Below are 25,361 nucleotides of genomic sequence, written 5' to 3' on the forward strand. Positions count from 1 at the left end.
ATGTGGGAAAGAGTAATGCCAGAAAATGAGCATTGGGAAATAAGTATCTGGAGAGCAGCTCAGCAGAAAGGGATTTGGGCTTGCTGGTTGATAGCACACTCTGCATGAGCCAGCAGCCAAGAGGGCAAACTGCATTTTGGGATGCATTAAACACAACATGGCCAGCTGGTAAAAAGAGATGATTCTCCCACTTTATTTAGTGTTGGTGCAGTCTCACCTGAAATATTGTGTGCAGTTCTGGGCTCCACAATGCAAAAAGGATGTTAAGGTACTCCCCTAGAGGAGGGCAGCAGTGCTGGTAGAAGGGCAGGAAGGCATGTACTGTGAGGAGAGGCCGAGGAGCCTTGGGGTGCCCAGTGTGGAGAGGAGGAGGCTGTGAGGAGGCCTCACTGTGCCCTGCAGCCCCCTGAGGGGGGAAGCTCTGAGGGAGGTGCCAGTCTCTGCTCCCTGGGACCGATGGCTGGACACACAGGGACGGCACAGAGCTGGGCCAGGGGAGGGTCAGCCTGGGCATGAGGGAAAATTTCTATGCCATGAGGGTGCTCAGACACTGGGACAGGCTTCCTACGGAGGTGGTTGATGCTCCATGCCAGTCACAGTTCAGAGGCATTTGGACAACACTCTCATTAATATGCTTTAGTTTGGGGTTTGCCCTGAAGTGGTCAGGCAGTTAGACTGTCAGGCAGTTGGACTCCAGGAGTCTGACTTGGAGTACTGCATCCAGATCTGGGGTCCCCAGAACATGAAAGATATGGACTTGTTAGATTGGGTCCAGAGGATGGGTACAAGGATGATCAAAGGGTTGAAGCACCTCTACTATGAAGGAAGAATGAAAGAGATGGAGATGTTCAGCCTGAAGAGATAACTCCAGGGTGACCTTATTGTGGCTTTTCAATACTTAAAGAGGGCTTATAAAAAAGACGGAGAGTGACTTTTTACAAGGACAGTTAGTGATGAGATAAGGGGGAAACGTTTTAAACTAAAAGAGAAGAGATTTAGATTAGAGGCCAGGAGGAAATTGTTCACTCAGAGGGTGGTGAGGCCCTGGCACAGGCTGCCCAGAGAAGCTGTGGATGCCCCATCCCTGGAGGTGTTCAAGGCCAGGCTGGATGGGGCTTTGGGCAACCTGGTCTGGTGGGAGGCGTCCCTGCCTATGGCAGGGGGTTGGAACTAGGTGGGCTTTAAGGTCCCTTCCAACCCAAACCATTCTGTGATTCTAGGATTCTAGGATTCTAGGATATCATCTTTGAAGGTCCCTTCCAACTGAACTGTTCTATTCAATTATACCCTTCTATCTGTCTGGTCATTGGCCTCTCTTGATCCAAACATTTTTGCAATAGAATACTGATAGGTAAAAATCTCCATTTTTAGGTGTATTTTGATTAAGATTCGATAGCTTTCCAATAGGTATGGCAGGAGAATAAAAATATCCTCTCTATGGTAGCATAAAATTTAATCCTGTGGTTATGACAGAGTGCACAAAAGCAATAGTACCTGTCTGCATTAGGACCAATAATTCTATACAGCTCAGTGACATTATGCCCCTTAGCTTTTTTTTACCTTCACCTCTGAGAAGAAAAAAATAAATATTTTTTTTTATGTATATCTATGGGTGAAGAAAAGGAAAAATATGCTATAAAATAAACACTGATAGCCTTCAAATTTCAGGTGGAATGAAAAGACCAAGAAGAGATGACACAGCCAAGTTGCTGTCTTCACATGCGCCTCAGTTTCCCAATTTCTAAAATTGGAGAAGTGATAATGCTATGCTTTTAGATGACCTGAAAAAAAAAAATCAATATCAAATTTTGTCCCTTGTGATTGGAAAAATAGACAATGTATATCTCTTCAGAATGAGAACAGGAAGTTTCAGAGCTTTGGTGTGTAGACTAGGCTTCATAATTAGTTAGCATTCCAATTACGGCAAAATTTTTGTAACACTATAAGAAAAAAATGTTTCCCAGTGATAATATGTCAAAATAGTAAAATATGATCGAAACATCTTTCAAAGGCACAATTTTCCATCTGAAAATGCTGATTCTATGCAATAAAAACATGGAGCAATCATTTAGCAATTTTCTTAATTTTCAAACTTTTTGATTTATTTAAAATGTTTGGAGTTTATCACTGCTGTATCATTCTTACACTGAAGTATTATTACAGAATATATTCTGAACGGTAGAACAATGAATTTGAGTATAAATGAAAAAAATTTACAATGTGATCTGTTAAAAAATACTCTTAATTTGAGATAAAATAAAATTGCAAAATCACAGAAATTACTATGGGACAAAATTTTCAAGCCACTAACTTATCCTTTAGTTAGTCACATAATGTTTACATCTAACAGTTACAACTGGAAAAGTGAATCCAAATGTGCTCATGATAATATTAGTGTTGGTCACAAAATATATCAGTACCAGATACTTAATTACTGTCTTGGAAGAATAATCCTCCTCCTTTCACAGTTGTGGAAATTTCTTCTCTAGTTTTCTAAAGTGCGACATCCAAAGATATTTCAGTTTTTGGCAACCCATGTTAATTATAAAATGACAGCTTGACATGGATTTTCAGAGACTGTCTAAAATCAGCAGTAAACACAAATTATCTCAAGAAAAGAAGATCTGGGAGTTTTCATTTTAGATCTGGAAGGAAATTCTTCATTAGCCTTGTTCATTAGCTTGATGGGGTTTATAGTGAATTTCTAGTCTGTCATGTGAATCTATGGAATAGGAAAAATTTCCTCCATAAAATTCCTCCAGAATTTTCTTATCCATTCCTTATGGATTTCAGGTCTGTGGGCTCCAGATCAGGGATCCACAAAATATCTTGGTATGAGAGAAGTCCAGGTAGGATATTTCATAAAATAAGTCTGGCAAGGTTTGAGAAGCTCGGACTTCTGATTTTACTTTAATCCAAAGCAAACTGTGATCTGCCAGTCTCCTTGTTTTAGCAAGCCTTGGATCAGACTCTGAAATTATGTAATAAGACAAAAGGAAGCAGAGGATTTCCCCAAAAATATCTCCCTTACTTCAGAAATGCAACTATCTTGGCATAAGACTCCTCATTGTCTTTGTTGATAGTCATTTTGGTGGCCACTGTAGTACCACAGAGAGTCACATATCATAGAATCATGGAATCATTGAAGGGACTGTCATGATTTGGGCTGGAATGAAGTTCATTTTCTTCACAGAGGCTCATATGATACTGTGTTTTGGATTTTGGTGAAAACAGTAGTGATAACACACTGACGGTTAGCTGTTGCAGAGCAGTGCTCACACAGAGCCAAGGACTTCTCAGCTCCTGGTGCTGCCTTGCCAGCGAAGTACCTGGGGGTGCACAAGGAGCTGGGAAGGGACAGAGAATCACAGAATAGCTGAGGTTGGAAGGGACCCCTGAAGATCATCTAGTCCAACCCCCCTGCCAAGTAGGATCACCTAAAGCATGTTGTGCAAGATGGCATCTAGTTGGGTTTTGAACATCTCCAGAGAAGGAGACTCCACAACCTGTCTGGGCAGCCTGTTCCAGTGCTCTGTCACCCTCACAGTAAAGAAGCACCCTCTCATATTGAGCCAGAAACTCCTGTACTTCAATTTGTGCCCCTTGCCTCTCGTCCTCTCACTGGGCACAACTGAAAAGAGACTGGCTCCAGTTCTGACACAGCCAGGAGCTGACCCAGACTCGCCAAAGAGATGCCCCATACTGTTTGGTGTCATGCTCAGCAATAAAAGCTGGAATAAAGGAGGAAGGGGGAGATGTTTGGAGTGGTGGTGTTTGCCTTCCCAAGGAACTGTTAGGCATGATGAGCCCTGCTTTCCTGGAGGTGGCTGGACACCTGCCTGTTGATAGTAAGTAGTGAATGAATTGTTTGCCATAAAAGATGTTAAGTTTGTAAGGCATGACTTCCCCTTCATGAACCCATGTTGGTTTTGACCAATTACTATATTGTCTTTCAAGTTTTTTTCAGTAATTCCCAGAATAATCTTCTCCATAATTTTGCCAGGCACCAAAGTGAGATTGACAGGCCTATAATTACTAGGGTCTTCTTTCTTACCCGTCTTGAGAAATGGAATAACATGAGCAAACTTCCAGTCAACTGGGAGCTCTCCATATTCCCAAGACCACTGATAAATAATTGAGGGAGGTCTTGCAGTAACATCATCTAACTCTTTCAGTACTGTGGGATGAATGCCATTGGGCCCCTTAGACTTATGTACATGCAGGTGCAGCAGCAAGTCCCACACAAATTCAACATCGAGCTGGGAGCTTATCACTCCCCCAAGTTCAAGGTGGAGAGCATCTTTTTGCTCAGTCAGATAATGACACAACAAAGTGGAATGGTTTTAAACTACAAGAGAGGAGATTTAGATTAGATGTTAGGAGGAAATTCTTGGTTGGATGAGGCCCTGGGCAGCCTGATTTAATGGGTGGCATCGCTGCCTGTTGTATGGGGGTTGGAACTGGATGACCTTTAATATTCCTTCCAATCCAAGCCATTCTATGATTCTATGATTTTATCTTTCTCTTGGAATATGAATGAGCAACTCTCAACTGATTTCCCATAAAATCTGGGGGAAAAAAAAATTGGTGGCTTAGCACCCATGTTGATTGCCCATTTTTTGTAATAAAATATTTAAAATGTACAGTGAGCTGCCAGGTGATGTCTCTTCGTGAATGTCTAGTTCTAGGTCCTCAATACATTTCCCTCCAGCTCACTAGAACTGGAGCTTAGGTCATCAACATCATACCAGTCAGAGGTTCATTTTATTTGATCATGAGGAAAAGCTGATAAGGATGACTGTCAAATGTAACCCAGCAAGCCTTGCAGAATTTGTAGCAGGCATTCTTACCTAGCATAAACCAAGGCATAAACTAGCATGGCAATTCCTTCCTACAAAATTGTGTTTTCAAATGTATTGTTATACATAAATACTTCCATCTAGCCAAAACACGGTTGCAAACATTACATTTTGCACTAACTCCAAAAATAAACTTAGTCAATGACTGCACTGACATCTAAATTTTATGTGCTTGACTCTGGAGTAGAGTTTAATATTAATCATTTGAGAAAGCATTAGAATTAACTACAGCAGAGATCTCTCCTACCCTGAACAACTGCCCTGCTCAATAAACTACAGTGCCATGTTCATGCTCTGTTGCATCACCAAGACAATGAATCTTGAATTGTTGCACTGAGAAGGGGAGTTGAATTCCCCCTCCCACTTCCCCCCCAATACCTATGTGCACTTGGGTAGGCAAAGAATTTCCCTGAATGCTGGCAACTGGGGAGCTGACATCTGTCAAAAGGGGAAAGGTCTTCTGCTTCCAAATACTACTGTTTAAGAGGAAGAAAAACTCTTCTTCAACTGAGTTTCAGAAGGCAGTAGCAAATGTCTTGGAGACTATTCTTACAGAACCGTGTCTCACGTGTTCTGATCCTGAGAAAATCCCTCAAGGGAGGTGGGCACAGGAAAGTCTGACATCTGGATCACAAAGTTAAGCATGACAGAAAGGCCAAGCTGGTCTGTAAGTGTCTGGGTCACACCAAAATTAAAAAATAAGTAAATAAAAAATGAGCTGATGGAGTTATTCACCTTCAGAACCGGGAGGGATCCTAGCAGGAATTTTGGGGATTGAATTCCACCTCAAACGTTCTTCAGGACTGGACCCTTAAATACATAAACTGCAATCAGGACAGGACAGACAACAGCAGACAAGCTGATCTTTTCTGTTTTCTAATCCATTGAAATTTTTATTAATTTTATAATTTTGATTGCTAAAATATCTGTCACAAATGGTACATTGTGGGGAACAGTCAACACTGTTTTGACTCATGGTGTAGGTGGGTCAGTTCAGAGCCTCACACTCAAAGAGAGGTTTGCTATTTACTTTAAAGGAGTGATTAAAACTTAGCCTTACTTTTGTAGGTATGAGAATTTCTTCCTCTCTAAGCAGAGTAGTGCTACTTAAACATCTTTAAGCTAGACAGAGATCTCTGTATGATAGGTAGTAAAAGTTTAGTTCCTAATTCCACAAAAATAACATACAACATGCTTAGCTTTAAGGAAATTAAGAGCTAGAGTGGTGATGCTCAGTTCAGACCGAGTTTTCCATTGTTTTCCAAGCTGCTACTTCACTGCATTTTGATAAGCTGGACTTCTGAAGTCTTTATTATCCAGTATCTTCATTTTAAAATAGGGACAGAAATTGTGGACTTCATAGCTGCATTATCAGGTTTCACTTAGGGGAGCTAAATTTTGTTTGAGGATAAACTTGCACTAAGATCTTTGCCTGGAAATTACCACATAAGAAAGTAATGTCATTAGGAAAAAAAAGGACATAGATTTCTAGAGATGACAGGCATTATCATTGGAAACTTTAGGTCACCAAAAACTTTCTTCCTTCCTCTGAAAAACACATGAAAAATTTTGGTCTTTGATTATACTTCCTTGCATGTGGATTTGCATTTCTATACGTGCACAGTAGTCTATAATGCTTTATGCAGGCTCACAGTCTTGCAGATTTTTACAGTTATGGAGATGTGTGTCCAAATACTGGTGAGCAGTACAGAGTCTTGGTAGATAATCAGCTTAATTTTCTTCTTCATCTGTTTTCGTTTTTCTCATTTTCTGTTGGGGGACTCATCCCTCATCTTATTATAACTTTGTGACCATTTATTACATAGTTTTGGTACATTGCCTTTGTGGAATTCAGTTATTGCAAGTCATAAATTGATATTTTTACATCCACCTTGTGACACTGACATTTACAAAACTATCTAAATGACCATTGCTTTTAAACGAAGCTAGGAAAAATATACTACAATACCAGACGTTAGTTCTGGTTGAGGAGATTCTTTGACAGAGACAGAATGATTCCATTGTCTAGGGACTGAATCCTCACCTGAGAGGAAAATCACCTTGTTGTAATGATAATTTAATAGAAGCGGCTGGCAGTCAGCCCTCTGCCCCCTCCACTCTCAGCAGCATACTCTGCCTCTCAGCGGAGAACTTGTGGAACACGTCTTGCTCTTCCGAGATTTACACATCTTTAAATACTTCATGTATAATGCTACAGCTTCCACAGTAAAGACTGAGAACTATTCAATCAATTCACTGTTAACCAGGTTGTCAAAGCACTCCCTAGGAAGTAGATGTTTGGACATCTTCAGACAAACACAGAAATGGAATCTATATATGCCACATGCTGGAGAAAAAGTCCAAGCTGGCAAGTATTAGATCAAAAACGGGGTTACAGCAGATGCTTCTGCTTTTGTTTAGGACCAAACCCAGCAGTTATGGCCTGGAAGTTCCTCACTGATGCTTCCTGCAGTTATCCTAGAGAAAGTCTTTTCTGAGCTGAATAGGGCTTGTATAAATCACAGACAGTTGATTAAGACACCTAAATAAGAGAGAGAAAGAGAGGGAGAGAGAGAGAGAGAGAGAGAGCGCGAGAGAGTGCGCGTGTGAGAGAGAGAGAGAGAGAGAGCATTTGAAAATCTCACCAGGCTTTACACATCTTACCCAAAAAGCTTAACTTTGAATTGACCTTTCAGCAGAGTTGTTTCTTCCCCTCTTCACCCCTCTTTTATACTGCCTTGGCTTCAGCAGTGCTATATGCTTCATTTATGCTGGAGCACAGAAGCGAAGAGTCATGTCCAAAGAATGTCTCTTTGGATACACATCTCGACTCTGCTTCCAGTTAGAGATGAATTCCAATAGCACTGGTGCCACTGAGATCAAACCTCACTCTGTGCACAGTTGCTGCTCGGTACTTATTATAAAATCTTGATTCACCGAGTAGTAAGTAGGCAAAGTATATGTACACATCTACTGAAATGGAGTAACCCAAGAGGCTCAGCATCTTTGCAGTCCCTTTAATATTAAAAACAACAAAGGTATGCGGTTATGTGGTGATCCATTTGGGAGTTTACATGTGCTAAGATATATAGATCTAATATTTCACTTTGCAGAAGTGGTTTATTTCCAGCAGTAAATATGATGTTTGTGAAATGAGAATAGGCTATTTCAAACTGTTATAAGCCCACTGAATAATTGAATTATTGCTCATCAGGGGGCGGTGTAATTTGTTACCTGTGTGATTCCAACACTCTGAATCAAAGTAATTACATTCATGGTGTCATTTAGTGAAATAATGCCGTGAAGGTCTCTATGAAGAGAGAGGCAATTGCTGAAAGGATTTTGTTGAAATAATAGCATCAGTTCAATTGGTCCTCTTGCTTCATTCATTGTTACTTTATTATATAGCTAAATAGCTCATTCAGCTCTGCTGTGCTGGAGTGACAAATATGAGCTTTGGAAACTACATCTATGGAAGGAAAAATGCATAGCTTCAAAGAGGAAAGCACCAAAAAGTCATTTTTAGTATCACAAATGTGCAAATGGAAAATGATTGATTAAATTTCTAAAAAAGAACACAAAGGCAGGTTACTATCCTTTGAAAATTCAGTGGCAAATTTCCAGTGGAGGTTTGTCTAATGTAAAGAATTGGTGGGAGACATTTGGAGACTGTTTGAAACCACAGAGCAGTCATTTCCACATCTCATGAAGAAGGTTCAGAAAACTGTGAAAATTGTAATAAAAAATAATAATAACATAAAACTAAAAAAAAAAAAGTTTTTTGGAGTTATTATTTCACATGTCTCTGTAAGTATAAATATATTTATAACTATATATATTCATGTATGTGAGTATGAAGTGGTTTCTGTTATGTTACTTTATCCACATTTTACCCTTTAATGCATTTATTACCATGACCTTTCTGTGAGGTATGACAATTCTACTCTCTCTAGTTTGCAGAAACAAAAATAAAGAACTAGAGTTATCTTATACAAGCTAAATTTATGGCTTACATCCACATTTTTTTTAAGATTCACATTACTTTTTTCTTTAAGATTTGTAGATATTGTTGCACATGACCACCACCCTTCTAGGCTTTCTTTAGGAATTTGACCCTATCGCAACTTAGAGAAGCACATGCAGGAACTAAAGCAATAGAAGGGATGAACTTCATAAAGAAGGAATACTAAGTAAAGGAATACTTCATGGAGTTTAATCCACTGAGATGCACTCAGTGGCCATTCAGACCTGGGATTTTCTCAGTGATGACCTAAAAGTAACCTGGTTTTAGGCTAAAAGTGACCTGGTTTTAGGCTAAATTGCTCTTTGCTCCAGGGAGACAAGCTGCAGCTTTTAAGGTGTTGTGATGAAGACATATGGTAGATCATAGAATCACAGAATCATCTAGGTTGGAAGAGACCTCCAAGATCATCTAGTCCAACCTCTGACCTAACACTAACAAGTCCTCCACTAAACCATATCACTAAGCTCTACATCTAAACGTCATTTAAAGACCTCCAGGGCTGGTGACTCAACCACTTCCCTGGGCAGCCCATTCCAATGCCTAACAACCCTTTCAGTAAAGAAGTTCTTCCTAACATCCAACCTAAACCTCCCCTGGTGCAACTTTAGCCCATTCCCCCTCGTCCTGTCACCAGGCACGTGGGAGAACAGACCAGTCCCCCACCCCCCTACAGCCTCCTTTAAGGCTGAGAGCAATAAGGTCACCCCTGAGCCTCCTCTTCTCTAGGCCAAACAACCCCAGCTCCCTCAGCCGCTCTTTGTAAGACTTGTTCTCCACTTCAGAACTACTAGGATATGAAAACACGTCAGTCAGGTCCCTTCTTATAGTGAACTTGTTTCCCTCCATTAGCTTTTATCTTTCTATTCACCCTGACCTTGACTATCTGTTGTGCTAACACCAGGGCCGGTACCAGAGACATCCCAATATTGACCAGGACATCTTGGTAATGGGGCCTTTCCCAGAGTTTTGGGAGGGACTTGTGTCTAGTTAGCAAGAGAGAGACACATGCCAGTTCCAGCAAGCTGTTGAGCACCTCGGTCCAGCAGGGATATTTAATATTCCCAGCCAAAGACTGAAACCCTGATAACTGGAAAACTTTTGCCCTAAAAATAGATTTTTTCACATTGTTGGATTCATGTAGCATTTTATATAATTACAGCCCTTGTTGGAAAATTTATGTTCTACAGATCTGGCTTGTAAATCCTACACTTTACAGTACTACTGTGGCTCTGTTATAAGCCCTGACTGCTGAGTCCAATATTTATTATTGGGGAAAAGGTGGAAAACAAATCCACACTTTTGAAAGTGTTCCATAATATCACAGCGTTTTAGCAAATTCTGCACTGTTACTTTCATCTGGGGATTTATCACAGTGCCTACACACATCAATATCTGGCCCATATGCATGTATTTTTTTTCAAATAAGAACACAAAATTGTGATCTCTTTTAATAGGAACACAGTTTTCTGGTGTGAGTAATCATTTGGGGAAGCAGTCTTTCTGTCGTGTGATGTAAAAATGAGTGACTTTTGCTGAGGGAATATTTTTGGTCCTTTTTGAAAATCTCTCTCTCATATTACATTAAGGTGATCTTCAGGAAACTGACAGTGCCATTCTGCATTATGGTACCTCAGGGCATAACTTCATGCTGTTTTTTCCCCATAAGGCAAAGCAAGCAGAAGCTTTTTTTCCCTGTGCCTGGCGGCCTGTCCCCTATACCCTTTGTTGGAACATCGTAATACAGACCACTGAAATAATCTGTTTTGGAAAGCCACCATCTTCCACTGTTTTTGTACAATCTCAGTAGCACTCTGTTTTCCTAATGCAAGAAGATAATCAAGTGGTTTTTCCCAATTTACCATCACAGGGAATCACAGTGTACTCCTAGTCTCCTAGATCTCCTAGAGATCCCATGGACCGTATCTGTGGTGTGGAGCAGTTCTGCAAGGTGCACACAACCTCCTTCCAGCAAGGCTGGGACTAGCAAGCCCATCCTTGAAGCAACCCCATGGCTTGCAAGGTGAACCCCTAAGGCAGGTTCAAAACCTTCCTCAAGAGCACTAGCAATGCCTGCAGACACTCAGCACTGTCCACACCAAGGTAGCTTGCCTCTTAGATTTTCTAAAGATATTCTTTTCTCTTTTTTTTAAGGAATGCAGGTGTTAGCAGTCTGGGCAAGCCTCCAACACAGGTAATTACATTCAATCATCTTGTATTCTCCTTGCAATTGATCTTAATAGCCATGATGTGACAAGAGTCCATAGACAGTCCTGCAAGTACACAACAGCACTACTATATTATTTAAAGCTTTAAACACTAGAATTTAAATACTAGAGTGCATGTGCAGAAAAAAAAAAAAAAAAGTGCTTTACATAGGGAAGGACTGGAAAGAAAAGAAATTGTGTGGGGAGGAAACATGACAGAGCTGGGAAGGCAAAAATTACAGCATTTCAATGTTCTCCCTAACAAGGACAGAGGATCTCTGCTGATGATGTAGGTTGGGCTCTCAGTCCCCAGGCTGATTTGCCATCCTGGTGAGAATAAGGCAGATGGCAGAGTCCCTCATGGGAGACACTGCTCACAGGAGTCCTGAGGACTTAGCAGTGATAAAGGCTTAAAGCTCTCACATCCAAAGCACAAAGTCATCTTCACCTTTTCCCCTGCTAATGAAAGCATTTCAGTTCCTGGAGAAAGGTAAATTTTGGAAACAGCTCCTCCAGGACTGCGGGACCAAAAGCTGTGAAAACAGGAGCCCTCCTCCCACCGCCGATGGCACAAACTCCATGTGGCGTCCTGGCACTCACGCGTCGGTGCCGCCAGGAAACGGTGCTTTCCGAACAAAACCTGGGTGAGAAGAGTTCTTGTTTGAGCATAAATCCCTGATTGCCTCCAAACAAACGGAAAGCTTGTGGTTAAATATATGGTAAATGTGGGTTATTTCCAAACATCCACAGCTCTCTGTTTGATCTGAATGAAACACGTCTGCCAGAGACAGCTGCTTCCAGTCTGCTTGCTGCCAATGATATTTACAATCTCTCTCCCTCTCTGCATTTCTGTCATTTTTTTTCCTTCTTTCTTCTCTTGTTTTTGTCTTTTATCAAGGTTTTTACCGGAGACGTAACGCTCAAATCCTCCTAGATTAAAATCATACCAGTCCCCTTGGGCTAAATAAGCATCCTTGGCTGCATAGTTCCACTGAATCCCATGGGTATGGGCCATTTTATGGGCTTTAAGACATTGACTTGTTCACCTGGGCCTGGACCCAATACATGGATTCAACAAGCTGAGGAGTGCAAGGTCAATGCTCAGATGGTGAAATTTCTGACCCTGTTTCACTTGAAAAAATAATTCTATTTTTCACATTTTACCAGCTTGACGCCATCCGAGATTTGTTTTTCAGGTGGTTCTAAGAGCATGGTTTGTGCGTCACTGGTGAGAGGACTCTGGAAAGAAAAGGAGGGAGAAGAAGAAGTTCTGCAGTTAATCAGCCTCAGTAAGCATTCGATCTGCTCAGCCCATTGTGTATTTTAGGAGACCAATAAATATATGTTATGAGGATTCCAGACACAAAAATTGAATGTTTTTGTAAGCATAAAAATTTGCCGCTTGTGCAGGTTGGTTGCCTCTTAGAGCTAAAAAACTAGTTTGATCTATGAGACAACACTAATTGTGGGTTTGGTTCAGCCTGAAGGCACACTTGTAGGGTACAGTGTAGAATTTGCCCCCTTGAATGCATTGATGTTGGGAACTCGACTAAGCTGGATTGTGGACTGTCTTCATGCAATGGCTCACAATTGTTTTACTGCAGCATGAGTTCCTGCTCATCAGCTCACCCACAGCATCTGACCACAATCACAAGAGCAAAGTGAGTGCAATTGCATCGTGGCAGCTGACACACTTTGCTCAGTCTTTGGAGCATATGCCTAGAAGGTAAACTGCAGTAATTCAGTTTCTTGCCATTATCTGCCAAGAACAGCAGTGTAAGCTTTGCAAAAGACACTAAAGGAGTTAGGTTTTCAGTTCTCACTGGGATTTGTATGCCCTGATTTTTAAGGGCCTTTGGAAAATATCAGAAAAAAAAAATATATATATATATATATATATACAAGGAAGGATCCTAACTAACTGGGAAATTTATATCCACAAAGTTTCCAATTCCGAGCAGACAAGGAGGTTTTATTGTATGAGGTCTTTATTATCTTAGAAAGCCAAATTCCTTTCTAATATGTAATTTAATACAGAATAGCTCCTATTTAAGTCTATCCTGGATTCTTCTTCTGAAATCTGCAGATATATTTTGGCTTTAAGTTACGACAGTAAAGTAAGAGTAAAGTAGGCTAGAAATGTAAAGGTGTTAATCAGCAACATCATTCATTTGATTCAGTATTTATTAGTTCATTTATTATGGCTGTTTGTGCTGATATTTGCTTTCATTTTGGTTAGATGTAATGCCTTGGACTTAATCGTTAGCTGTATTTGACATCACTGATGATAAATGCCTTTAACTTCAACAGTGTAAAGCAGGGTTGGGCTTACAAAAGGATTTATGAAACATAAGACCGATGATGTCAGGCCATTGCTTTTGTGGAAGATGGCCTGTACCTATGACCATCCTGCCTGCCTTTCTCCAAATCCTTTTGGAAATTAGGCTTTCACTGTATGGAAATTAATTGAGCCTTACTGTCTTGTATACTACATATACTGCATTTCCCTGGACCCACATTCAAATTCTGTGTTGGAATGAGATCTGAGCAAATACCAGCACCTTCTCCCCCATGTGATGTTGTAGCATATGGGCTACTGGGGAACCATAACTCTTCCTGGTCAGGTCCACAGCATGGAGTTAGGAAGCACTGAACCTCAGGGGGTATCTGCTTCACAGCTCAGACAATCATCAGGCCGTTTTAGCAACACCTTAACCCCATTGACTGCCACTCCTGCTCCTGACAGTCCCAATCTTTTAAGCTGCTGATCACCTAAAATGAGCTCTTTATGGTTCCAGAGGAGGATGAGGAGATCCAGTGATGTGTATAGTCTTATATATGGCCTGTTCCTTGTTAAACTCAACAGGAGATGCACCTGCCCCTCCTACACGGCTGTGCCGCAGGTAACACACCTGCATTGTTGTTTCTCAGAGGTTCCCTAAAATAAATGTACGCATTTTTTAATACGAAATGTCACATTCCTGGCAGAAAGTGCATACAGATTGTCTTTTGAAGTGCTTGCAAAGAATGCATGAATAACAAACTAGAGGGGGTGTGTTTTTTTCTTTAAGTTCTCCCATATCTGTGACTAAGTGGTGGAGCATTAGCAAAATTTAGAGAGGGATCTGAAACATGGCACCGTATCTGAGGTTCATTTGTAGAAGGTAAAGTAGCATATGTTATGAGTCAGTTAATCTCTTTAGGGCTTTATCCAACACAAATTAGGTTCTGTGGTCACTGAGTCACAGCAGGCTGTGGGCCGCTGTAGCCTTGGAGCTTTATTCTGATTCAGCTGCCAAGAAATGAACTGCTCTGTGGGCGCAAAAATTGGCTTACGCTCTGTGAGCTGCAGCCAGGCATGCGCGCATTCAAAGGCTGCTCCTCTCTCCACCTACAGCTACATGATTTCTTTCTCACCTGCTCTCCAGCAACCCAGATGCTAAGACACAGACTCTGCAAAATAAAGGAGGTGTTCATTCAGTCTCATTAGAAATCAGCAAAGGTTTTAAAAGATGTGGAAGCCCTCACTGTTTTGGCTATTTCCAACTAGCCCAGGCAAATGCACTGCACAAGGATTAGATCTGTATTGCTGCTGGAAGCAGGAATTGTCTTTTTTTTTTTTTTCCCCTAACATATTTGGCACCAGTCTAAAACCAAAGATAGTACAACATCAATAAAATAAAATGTCTTTGGTTTCCTAAGTGGACAAAAGGAATTGAGAGGCATATCTCTAATTATAACTAATGTGTCAAAGAGGTTTGAAAATCTCATTCTTAAATCCCTTAAGAAAGGAACAGACCAAATCCCGGGGAATCCACAAGTGCTCACACATGGGTATCAGGATTTCTGGTCCTATGTACAACTTTCTCCTTCCCCATTAATTCCTTGACCTTAGTAAAGTACATATGATTTCTGCGCTATATATTAAACATTATAAATAAGGCAATAAATATTTGCCTATGTTACAGCAGTAGCACTGAGATCAAATGAGTACTTACTCTTTGCACAAACTACAACAAAAATCAATTTATTGTTGCCATATTTATTGTCGCCATGTTATTTATTAATGCCATCCATATGAATTAATGACTATTAAAAGCATCACTTAGTCATTTTCATTTCTAATCTCTAATTCGTTTAAGTGAACTTTCATGAAGAAGTGGTTCTTTCTGATATGTTGAAGTATGAAACATAATGGATGTGCACAGCTGTGACATCCTGAGCATACCAAACATTACCTTTGCATCGATAGCAAGAAAATGTTGTCACCACAGCTTTACAGTAACCACAACTTGGCCAGAAGTATTGTCAGAGGAAGACAGACACTGGAATAAATCCCACCCTCTTACAAACACATTGAGAACTCATTTCAGGACACCTGGGGCAAGAGCTGAAGAAACAGGCAGACTGTTGACATATTATTTCAACAGAGCAACCCCCAGCCCTGCCTTGCCTGTCTGCAGTCAAGCGCCTAAAGCTGCGATGATGCATGTCTTAGACTCCTGCATCCCAGCTCAGGTTCAAGCACATCTCTTGCTTAGGGCCACTTGGGATTCAAAAACTTGGTGTCTTTTCATGTAAAGCAATCTGAAAGATCTGATCTTGTGGGTGTGCTCGGATCACACTCACATGCTGGTAGCCCTGACTTCAGCATGAAGCATGGTAGCCACCACCACTTCAGCTCAAAAGCACAGCCAGAAGAAGAAGTGCCTTTTTCTTAGTGCTTGGCACCTTAAAGACGTGCCATATGTAGGTGCAAAATGACCACCCACAGCATGATTTACAGCTAAGAAAGGCAGAGATTTTACTTATCAGAAAGAGAATGGAACGAGGAGGCTATTTGTGCCTCTCTTCCTTGCTTTACTGCCAGGGTCCAAGCATCCTGTGTTCATGCAGGATGGTACCACAGCTTCCCAAGTCCATTCCTCATAAATAGCACTGACTGCAAAGTATAAAGTGCAGGACAAATGTAACTGTAAAACAAGGATCTTCCTTAGTCAGCATTTTTACCCTATGTATACAGCAGATATGCAGCAGCCTAAAAGAATCTGTGGGCTACTGAACCCAAGTATTATAACCTCAAAAAGAAATCTAGTAGGTTACTTATGTATTTCCATATTTCCAACTTTAATTTGGCAAAGCATATGCTTTATTTGTGAGTAATTTGGAATTATTCTACTCTGTACCCAATAGCAATTGCAGAAATATACTCTAACTTAAATGTGTGTATGTGTTTAAGGGCTTTTTTTTTTTTCCTATCAGAGCCTGTGGGACTGGCCCTCATACATCCCTTTTGCTTCACTGCTAGAATCAGTTTGTAAATATTTGGTCTGGCGTTGGTAACCCTTCATGACATTCTTCATCTGCAGAAGCCATAACCTACACAGAAGAGGTTGTCTTTTGGCAAGTCATAGCTTGAGACAATCACAAACTAAACTTTATTTACTAGTGCATTTGCTAGAGTTTTCTGCCATCAGTAAGGAGTGCTTATCTTCTCCTTTTTGTATACATTATACACAGTACCTCTACTTTTGCTTTAAAATAAGAGCAAGAAAAAGGAAGGCTTTCAGCCTTTGCAGTGGAGCTGGTAAACTGCAGCTCCGTCATGTGTATTCGTTCAGCATTAGATGTTGTGTACCACCTGCAATTAATGCAGCTACAAGAGCAGTGGCAAAAACATAACACAAAATCATCCACATGAAACGTAAAAGAGCCTAATCATTTAAGAATGTTGCTTTTAAATCTATATTAAGCACTGTCCAGGGAAAAAACATTTCCTGAGCCCTATTCACTTTGCAGTTAAATCAAAATTAGGATATGATAAAATGGTTCTTATCAATTAACTTTTACTTCAATCTTTACAGACCTGATGGAGAAAATAGATAGTGAATCCCAAAACATAATTCTAAGTAACCACTAAGGACAGGACAGGACAACAAGATTCAGCAGCGCAAGCAGCGGGTTTGGATGAGGTCACTGGAAAGAGTGGAGGTTTTAGTGCAGAACTATGTAGTAACCAGTTGGTGGGGGCTACCTGAACACTGTGCTCACAGCAACACTGCTAATCATATGTGATTTCTTGTTATGGCTCTTCCTTTCATCACCAGGGTAATATGGAAGGAGCCTTTGATTAAGACCTTTGATTAAATGGAACTGGAATGTGAGAGGGTGAGAGTACAGATGATAAAACCTTGCCTTTTTTTTTTTTTTTTTTTAAATTGCTCACCTAGCATTAAGCCTCCAAATCCATACTTAGAGGGGACAGAAAAAAAAAATCAAAATACATTCTTTCTCAACAGCAAACTAGGGGCTGGATTGAATAAACATTTTTATGGTAAGCATTTGCTTTCCCTAATAAGAAAATCTTGATTTTTATGTAGGAGTAAAAAATCAAAACTCCCAAATCATCAATGTGTTCAGGTTCTTAGTATTCAGTTATGAGATGCCTAAAGCTTCCCACGAATATTTCATGTCTGTTTTACGTGGAAAGCAAAAAACATTTTCCTCTAACTCTGTTATTGAGATACCCAGGGTGAGTTTACTGAGGACCATGAGAAGATGAGCCCGAGCCCCTTCCAGTAGCACTACCTGGTGCAGCCATGGCATCAGGGTGGTGTGACAGGGAAGGGGAGGGGTATCCAGCAGGCTCTCACCTCCATGCACATCACTGCTGCCCCAAGCCCTAAGCTTGGCATTGAAGCAAACTAATTTCCTGGCAGGGAAACCAACAGGACATGGCCCTTTGTCCTAAGAATTTACCTGTTGCTGTTTTAGGTTCTCAGGCTTGAATCAGTCTGAGATACACATAACCAACATGGGAAGTCACTAGCTGGAAAAGGTGCCCATGAGGTAAATATCCCAAGGAACCAGCTTACAAGAGGGAGATCATGTAGGCTTCTGCAGTGGTCAGAGGTTTGACTGCTGTTCCTATCTTCAAAGAAACCACCTCTCTGCCTCCAGGGTAATGCTGGGATCCCTCCGCTTACCACATTTCAAGGAGTATGGTGTTGCACAGACACACAGAACAGCCTCCTTGTTAAAACCAAAAAAATAATTTAGGGGGGATCTTGGCATAGGGCAATGCTTGCATGGGAAATAAAATCTCCCAGTGCAACAGCTGGTCCCTGGTGGTGACAGGAGTCTCCACTGCAAGAGTATCTGGTATCTGCAGCAGCATCTGCATATGGATAAAGAGACATCCCAAAGCTCTGTTCTGAACAGTTCTAATAAACCAGCTGACCATAGTCCTATGTGACTATCCCAGCACATCCATAATTCTTCTTGACTACATACTAAAAATTGGGTTTTTTTGTGACAATTTTGTGCAAGAACAGCTTCTACTGAGTGTTTACTAATGTATTACCTATGTAGAATTTGTTTACTTCTAAAACAGGCAGGCGTAGGGGTATCTTTGGGATACTCCACTCTGGATGTTAACCTTTAAGCACACAAAGTGGACTAGACATAGCATTCCCTGAGCCAGGGAATATCTAGAATCGTCCTGGAGATCTCCTGTGAGAGCCAAATACGCAACTGTGAAGCTTCAGTCAATCACCAAGTCTGAAGCTGTTGTCTCAAGTTGTCCACTGTCCCAAACCAGCCCACTGTCTCCTCCCTGCAGGTGACAAGCCAGGAGCTCCTAGACCATGCAAGGAATTAACAGCTTAGGTGCACCGGATTTGCACAGCCCTGATACCCAGCTAAACCACAATCTTAACTAAAGAGAAAACTTGATTTTCACGCTCAAGCCTCACTTGCGTCCACAATGGTATTAAGCTGGATGCCTGTAGAAAGTCTTTGTGCCACAGGGTAGACCCCTGTTTCCCCATGTGTCTGCTTTACCACAACTTAACAACTCAGAAGTGTTGTCATGCATAGTGAGCATAGCATGCTGCGCTGGGTCTCCTTTCCCTTTGAAATGTAATCCAAAAGCCAGGAAAGAATATTCTGATTTTTACCTATCAGCATATAACTTTGTTCAAATTGGGTCAGACCATCATGCAAATATGTGAGGATCAGCCCATCACTGTGGAAAGAAAAACCTGGGGAAAAGAAATAGACTTAGGGATGACTTCATATTCCTTCAGGCTTTCATAGGGGCAGAGACAGAAAAAGAAGCAGCATTTGTAGTTTGGGGTCCTGGTTTGCACAGCATCTGAGCACCCAGATACACATTCAATATCACTGACGTTCGAGAAATTAGGCCAGAAATCACATTGCCCCTGCTCTGATGGGAGTGACAGGTTCCTTCTCAGATGACAGCTGAAATGCTCTCTCTGTGCTGGCAGGGCAGAGCCCTGGGCTTTTCATTCTGAATATATTTTTTACCAAAGCAACAGATTTGGGTTTGGTTACATCTTTTATGAGCACTTTTTCAATAAATTAATCAGAAGCTTCAGGGGATTTAAGGCTTTTAAAAGCAGATCAGTTCTTTTGCAATTCCCTTCTGAGAGCTTCAAAACTGGATTTCTTCCCATTCAATTTTTCATATTTCCATTTTGCAAAATTGAAGAGTCCTGAGCCAATGCAAAGACAGAGTCTGTGTTTGTTCTGTGATCTTATGTTCAGAGTCTTGAACAGAATTTGCCAAAGGCCTCACTGCCACTGTCCGTGGGGTTCGATGACTGCAGTAGGGAGAGAGAGAAGCACATTCCAACAGATGGGGGAATTACAGCAGATTTTTGGGTCTGGGGCCTGTAACATCTTTGATTCAAAGAGCTGTGTCAAGGAGTCACAGACACCACAGATCATAGATGCCTGAATCATGATTTGTCCTGATTTATTAAAAGTCTCTATGTACCACCATGCCTCAAATTGCCCCTCCAAGCTTGGACGAGGTGAATAATCAGCAGAGCTCATGCAATGCCTTCTGAGATACTCTGTGCACCTGGAAAGCACACTTTGGCTGCTCCTGATGGCTACACTGAACTGCACCCATTGCTTTGAAGCTTCTTGCTATTGCTCAGGAAGCCATTTCAGAGTTAATAACTGTCTCATATTGAGAAATAAAGGGCACTGAGATGTTACAGAAGCCATCAATAGACTGAATGAGGGATAGCAGGTTCAGGCAGAGCCTGGAATGGCAGCTAGGGGTATACCCTCTGCTGTACTAAAATAGATGAAGGCAGTATATGCAGCTAGTTTTGAGCGCTTTCCTTGTCAGCTATTATGGTAGTACCCTTTTGTGTGGAGATACCCAAAGAGGATAACAGAAGCCTTACAATCCCACAAAAACAGCCTGCACATCATATACTGCATCATTTCAATGGATTTTCCATAAAACAGGTGCACAAAAGGCAGGTTATTTGGGGTCTTTTAGATCTTTTGCTGTTCACACAGTAAAAATCAAGGCAAAGGAGACACAAGGGCACAGTCATAGCTCATACAGCTTTTACAACAAATACACAAATGTACCATTTCCAACTGTATATCTTCAGTCACTCTTGTCTGATTTCTGGTTGTTTGTATAATATATAGTGTCCTGTGGACCATCAGAGGTCTCAAAAGCACTTTGAAGTTCTACTGCCGAGATTCCTGACATGGACACAAAAGAGAAGTGAATATTGTTTCAGCATGGCCTTGATTCAAGCAAGTGTTTAGACAGAGTACTCACAGTAAGAAATAGTGTTTAAGAGCTTGAAAATCCTTGTTAATATTAATGAAAAGTACAAAAGACCTTTATAGCTATGCAAACAACAATTGTGGTACTGGAGGAGTGTTTAGACTGAAGACAATAGCGTGAAGGAAAATTATAAAATGAGCCTACAAGTTATGAGCAATGTTTAGTCTCCTGATGCTCCAACTCCCTTAGAAACTTTAATGTCTGACAGTTCCACGTTTGCTTTTTCTTTTGATTAATTTTTTTTTTCCCTAACAAGCACAAGACCTCAGTAGTCTTTAGCAGGAAATCTCACAAGACCCAAAGTCAATAAAAGCTGAAAAGGGTAATCGTGGTAAAGGCTTTTCTTTTAGAATCCCATGGCCACAGACAAACTTTGCATTTGCCAAGAATATATACTGTAAGTAAGGGTGTTCATATGCAGTAGGGAGAGAGAAAAGAACAGTCCAACAGATGTGGGTATCACAGCAGATCTTTGGATTTGGGGCCTGGAAGTCTATGGAAAATTTCTCAGGGATTTGCAGAGGGTAACTAAGAAATGCAGGGCTTTTGCCAGTAGGCTAGAATACAATATACAGAGGTCTACAATTCCACAGAAAATATCTTAGAAGTTCAGAACTGAGAGAAGTTGAAACCCACAGGAGTGGCGGCGGGACACATGAAAGAGAGATGGAATGTGTGATAATGTAAGTTATAAAATTGTTAATATCCAGAAACCTTAAAGAGAAACTAGTGTCCATGTACTCTTCATGAAAGATGACTAACAATTTGAGAACAAGCAGGCTAAGAAAAAAAGGGTAACAATTCATACATGCATCTGAAACTCATATTGTACTGGCACTTTATGTCAGCATGTAATATAAAAATAAGCTACAGTATAGACGGTCAAGGGACCTATATCTGCAAATAATGGATTACCCCAGAGGTGAACAAAATTTGGAATTCATCTTAAAGGAAAACGAACACATCAGCATTTGTTTTGTTGTTTGTGCTGCATGCTGCCAAAAAAACTGAAATAAGAAAAATTTTATACAGATTTCCAGCAATATGAAAATTTTCTTTTGGCATCGTCATTTGGAATAAAATATTTTGACTGAAATTCAGTTGAACAGCTTCACCATTGATTACTGATATGATCTCACATGCTTTGTTTGGAATTACTTTAATATACCCGTAGGATGTTATCCATTATAATACCTCACCACACAGGCATTATATCTCAGGAGAATGATGCCCACATTCCCTTTCACAAAATGGAGTGCTTTATCATCTTTTATGATGCACCAGAGTTGGATGATTTTTACCTTGAAACATAGAGCATACTCACAAGGAAATCTATTTCATCTTGTGAAAGAAAGAAACCATCCTTTGGACACCACTAGGTAGATCATCAGAGATGATAACCTCTCAAACTGCTGTCTCATGCACCAACACATACAGCAGGAACGCGGTGTGACAATTTCCTAAAGAGCAAACTAAATCTTGAGATGCAGCTCAACAGAATAAAACACTTTTACCTGGGCTGAACCTACCCAAACCAAATAATTTTACTGGACCTTTGAAAAGGCAAGATAGTTTGTTTTCTAAAAGAGAACTTAAAAAACAAAAATATTTTGACATTGTAGAAACAATGCTTTTAATCTAAAAATAATTCCAATAAGTTTTACTCGCAAATTATAACAAACCCCCAAATCAGTCTTTATTTACAGCTTTTGTTTTCATTTGGCACCATTTTTATGTGTGCAATAACTTTGTGTGAGTGATAGTAGATTTATATTATGTCCTTAAAAAGTATCGGCAGCTGCCATTTATCACGGAATTCATTAAATATTGTTCTTTCACCTGCAGGGAAGGAAATTACATTCCTTTATGGAAGAAAGTGCCTGATGGCAGCACCAGCTGACAGCCAGGACAAGTGAGAAGGAAGCTCAGCATGGCTGGTTTGTGTGGGCCATATCCAGCCCCACAAGTAGCAGGACAGGGTTTGCAAAGACCCTTGGTGACTGAGCTTTGCATTGAGACAAAAGCCAACAGTGAACAGAAGAAACATTTTTGTGTGGGTGGCCCTGAGAGAGAGACAAAGTTACAGGTCCTTGAGGTACTGGATTTTAAACCGTGTTCAAAAACTGCCTCTAGTGGTTTCTGACAAATCTGAGGAAGCATAACTTTGTGGATATTCATTGTAAATAAGCAAGACAGCACCAAAAAAGCCTGTCTGATTCCTGTCATCAATTTCTCCTCTTAATGGAAACAACCTGGCCGGGCCCCAAATGCTAACTGTTCAGGTCAGAGGGACAACAGTATAAATGTTTGCAATAAAGGACTTCTGGGCTCAGAACACATTTGTTTAATCAAAAAGATTTGTGAAGTGATCAAAGAAATTACTCTAGCAAAAGCCATACAGTTTGTAGAGATTAGGCAAGTTGTCTGGGCCTAGCAGCAGAACCATCTTTAAAGCCCACCGCTGTAAATCCCGCTGCTTTCAGCAGAAATTAGGGGTGCACTTAACAGTCAAGATCTACAATACTTAAAAGGACAATCTTGTACAAATGCTTTCTGGCCAAAGCAGCTGTAGGCCAAAATTCTGTTTGCACAAAGAAGTCAGGAAAGAGTTATGGACAATAACCACGTTTGTAAAATCAAGATAATGGGCAACAAGCTAAAACATGAAAAGAGATGCAGTTCTCTTAATGAATGACTTCTATTTATTTATTTATTTATTTATTACAAATTGTCAGTCTGCTGCTGATTTATGGACAGATAGGTATGGAACATAAAATGATCCCTGACATATGGGAAGAGCAAATTCTTTATTGTGTGAATATTAATCACACCATTATTTTGCTTTTTTCCACTTCTCCTGCTTTCTGCTCATCTTTACTGGAGTGAGTAAAAGTAATTTAAATATTAAAAAAACATCGGCTCAGATTGAGATCCATGCTACAGTTAATCACAATGTGTTCTCTTTACCAGTCATAGTTTTCACTCTGGGCATGCCTTATGTGTATACATTAATGAGGCTGCCAGTGACCTGGATAGCCAGAACAGCCCTACAGATTTAGAAGTGATGCTGTAACATAAAGGAAGTACATCTGAGTAAACAAGACTCCGGCATGTCTATTTGAAATCCAATTGTTTCTCTACTGAGTGGGAAAAACTATGTAGCTCCATTTATTTTGAAAGAATGTCAGAACACAGCTACATGAATGGAAAACTTCATGCGAAGCGCTTTTTCTTCTATGCACACATACTTTCATGTTACCAGCTTATACAGGTTCCCTGAACAAACACAGCCCATTAAAAAAGCTCCCCCTTCCAAGCAGTACCGCGTTTGGATAATACTTGTAAAAGGACCTGTGGGAATGGGAAACCAAACACTAGAGATGCCAATGCCTGTCACTTCAGAAAGATTCTGGCTGAATTTTCAAAACAGCAAAGTGTCAGAACCACCTGAACACCACTGACTAGAACGGGACTTCGGCTCCTTTGAAATGTTCAGCTTTGTGCTCAGTCACTCGACAGAGAGACTTTTTACCACATCAGAGAGAATACAGGAGAAGGGGAGGAGGGAATCAGGACCCGAATCTAAATTTCTGGCACTGTAAATCATGTTTTGCATTAAATTGCTTAATGTTGGTTAATAAGGTGATCGATAATTAAAGGCATTCTGATGGGAGTGCTGTGAAAAATGGAATCACCTTCTTACTTTCCATTCCTCTGAAGATCAGTCCTTGTACTTGTCGTTCATTTTGCAGTTTGCCAGGGAAAGGCCACACCATGAGAGCTGAAAGAATTATCAAGTGGAATGATTAATGTCGTGAATATGATATGTAGGGAGAGCTTTATCATGAGGATATATAGAAAAGTCCTACAGCAGATGATATCCGGGCAGTCCAATCTGAACTGTACCCACCATGGAAATATTAATGACTTTAACTGATGTTTTGCATTTTGAATGTCTTTCAAAAGTGCCCTCTCAGAACTGGAAAGGACTTGGTGTCATTTTGTAATTTACACAGCAAAGAGACTTTGTTCATCTGCAGTGTCAAAGGTAATTGTTGGGGTAATGAGATTTTAGATCAGACATTTATCCAACTAAATAAACAGACTACACTCAGCTTGTGAAAATGGCCAAGAGATTAATTTGAAATGTGCAAATGAAGGAATGGCATCTGGAGGAAGTATTAAGTACTGCAATGTGCAGGAAAAACTGCACAGTCAGAAAAGCCAGAAACCTTTCTATTGCGTGGTGTCAATTCCACAGATCCAGAGGTTGGATCCCTTAGGTATACCAGGCAGCTTTCAACCATTCAGACTAACAGAGTAATTGATAGCAATAGCTGGTTGTCAACTTTGATGTGAAGCATGAACAGGGGAGAAGACACTTTTCTGGAAGACTTCATGGGTGAGGAGAAGAAGGGAACGTGGGCTGGAAGCCCAGCCTGTGCTCCTGCCCTGTGCTGGAAGGCGAGCAGCGAGCACAGAACTGCCTGCCCTTCCCTTCATCTGCTGCAGCCTGACTCATTCTGCTCTGCTCTCCTCTTGCTGTCCATCCCACTCCATATGGTTTGCTCCATGCCTTCTTCTCACCCTTGCCACACCAGTTTCCATTCAGGCTCCTCGCCCCAATCCTTGCTGTCAGTGACCAGCCATGT

At 40.7% G+C, this 25,361-nt stretch overlaps 1 protein-coding gene across 4 annotated transcripts in view; it reads right to left on the reverse strand.

The window, feature by feature from the left end:
- The window catches only part of LOC308182661 (uncharacterized protein), a gene marked incomplete at its 5' end in the record, with an annotated part of 67,118 nt that overhangs the window by 12,437 nt on the left and 29,320 nt on the right, over positions 1 to 25,361 (reverse strand). Inside the window, 3 exons of one of the 4 annotated variants that reach the window (XR_013942001.1) lie at positions 5,591 to 5,669; positions 12,252 to 12,326; positions 24,413 to 24,490. Coding sequence is in view for 2 of the 4 variants with exons in the window: in XM_080567649.1 (XP_080423775.1) it covers positions 11,446 to 11,727; positions 12,252 to 12,326; positions 24,405 to 24,490 (443 nt within the window). Of the gene's footprint in view, positions 1 to 5,590; positions 5,670 to 11,072; positions 11,728 to 12,251; positions 12,327 to 24,404; positions 24,491 to 25,361 lie in introns of those variants that run through there. The other 3 variants (XM_080567649.1, XR_013941998.1, XM_080567650.1) reach the window with 3 other exon arrangements.

The sequence above is a fragment of the Anser brachyrhynchus genome (genome assembly GCF_964034855.1).
Source record: "Anser brachyrhynchus genome assembly, chromosome: 1".
In the NCBI taxonomy this organism is placed as follows: domain Eukaryota; kingdom Metazoa; phylum Chordata; class Aves; order Anseriformes; family Anatidae; genus Anser; species Anser brachyrhynchus.